Consider the following 1157-nt stretch of genomic DNA (forward strand, 5'->3'; position numbering starts at 1 on the left):
GCCAGCCCGACCCACCCACATCCACGCACCCTTTAAAATGAGCCCCAAACTCAACCACACGCGCTGCAGGAAGCACGTGGAGAAGGAATGAAGGATGTGTTATTGCTCTCAATACTTTCTCTGTTGAAAGCATTGAATAAAAATACCTCCCAAGCGTTCTGAGAGCTGTCCACCTTCTGCAGATCTTTCCCGGATAAAAAACCAAACCATTCTACATAGTTTGTCAGAACAGCACTTCCATTTTATTACAGCAATGGCGCTCCAAGCCCCTTTCCGTATCATTTCAACAGACAGTGTGAACAGGGTTCACAACAATACAGTTCATATCAGCAACATCAAATTCTGACAGCACATTCTGAATACCTTGTACCAAATCATCTCTCCAACATTCCCATATTCTCTGTGGGGTGGCAGAACGCACTAAGGAATAGATAATCCAAACACTGAGCTCTGAACAGCAGAGCATACAGAGCTGTTATTGGAGTTTTGATAAAGGAATTTGAGCAAAAGGGAGAAGAACTGGCCTGGACACGGTAGAAAGAACCCCAGTATAGAAGCATTTCAGAAACAGACTTAACAGATCAGAAACATACATTTACCTGGCATGCATGAAACTTGCATCAAGACGTTCTGGCTTGAAGGGAACAGAGGGAACACACAGCATTCTTGTGAAATGGGATGTCAGTCAAAAACACAGATCTGATCCCGGGGAAATGGAGTTAACTATAAAAGCACAGAGCCCAGTCTAAACAAGCCATGAATTTGTGTGCCCCGGTGGCGCAGTGGTTAAGGACGCCGTCTTGCATCACAGGGGCTGGGGTTCGAATTCCCCCTGTGGCGCACCTGGTAGAAGTGCCGTTCTGCAGCACAGAGGCTCGAATCCGGGGGTTGGACTCGATGATCTCTAAGGTCCCTTCCAACCCGCATGAGACTGTGATACCGTGATACTATGATGAATGCGCTCGAAGTGCAGTCCTTGTGCCACTTACAACCCATTAAATTGTCCCACAGACTGAATCCCGGGGCTGTCGAAATCAGCATCCCCCATAATCATAGGGGCATGAGGGAAATCGTCAGCGTGGTTGCCGGCCACCCCCGTGCTGCTGTGCTGCGCTGGCAGGCTGGGCAGGACGGGCTTGAGGAACTTGAACTCGCTG

At 48.7% G+C, this 1157-nt stretch overlaps 1 protein-coding gene across 1 annotated transcript in view; it reads right to left on the reverse strand.

Moving 5' to 3' along the window:
• Positions 1-595: 595 nt before the first annotated feature.
• The window catches only part of LOC107320274 (protocadherin beta-4-like), a 2670-nt gene continuing 2108 nt past the window's right edge, over positions 596-1157 (reverse strand). The window contains exon 4 of the mRNA XM_015875965.1: positions 596-634. Within this exon, the coding sequence (XP_015731451.1) occupies positions 596-634 (39 nt within the window). The remainder of the gene's footprint in view (positions 635-1157) is intronic.

Source organism: Coturnix japonica, chromosome 13 (assembly GCF_001577835.2).
Source record: "Coturnix japonica isolate 7356 chromosome 13, Coturnix japonica 2.1, whole genome shotgun sequence".
Taxonomy (NCBI): Eukaryota; Metazoa; Chordata; class Aves; order Galliformes; family Phasianidae; genus Coturnix; species Coturnix japonica.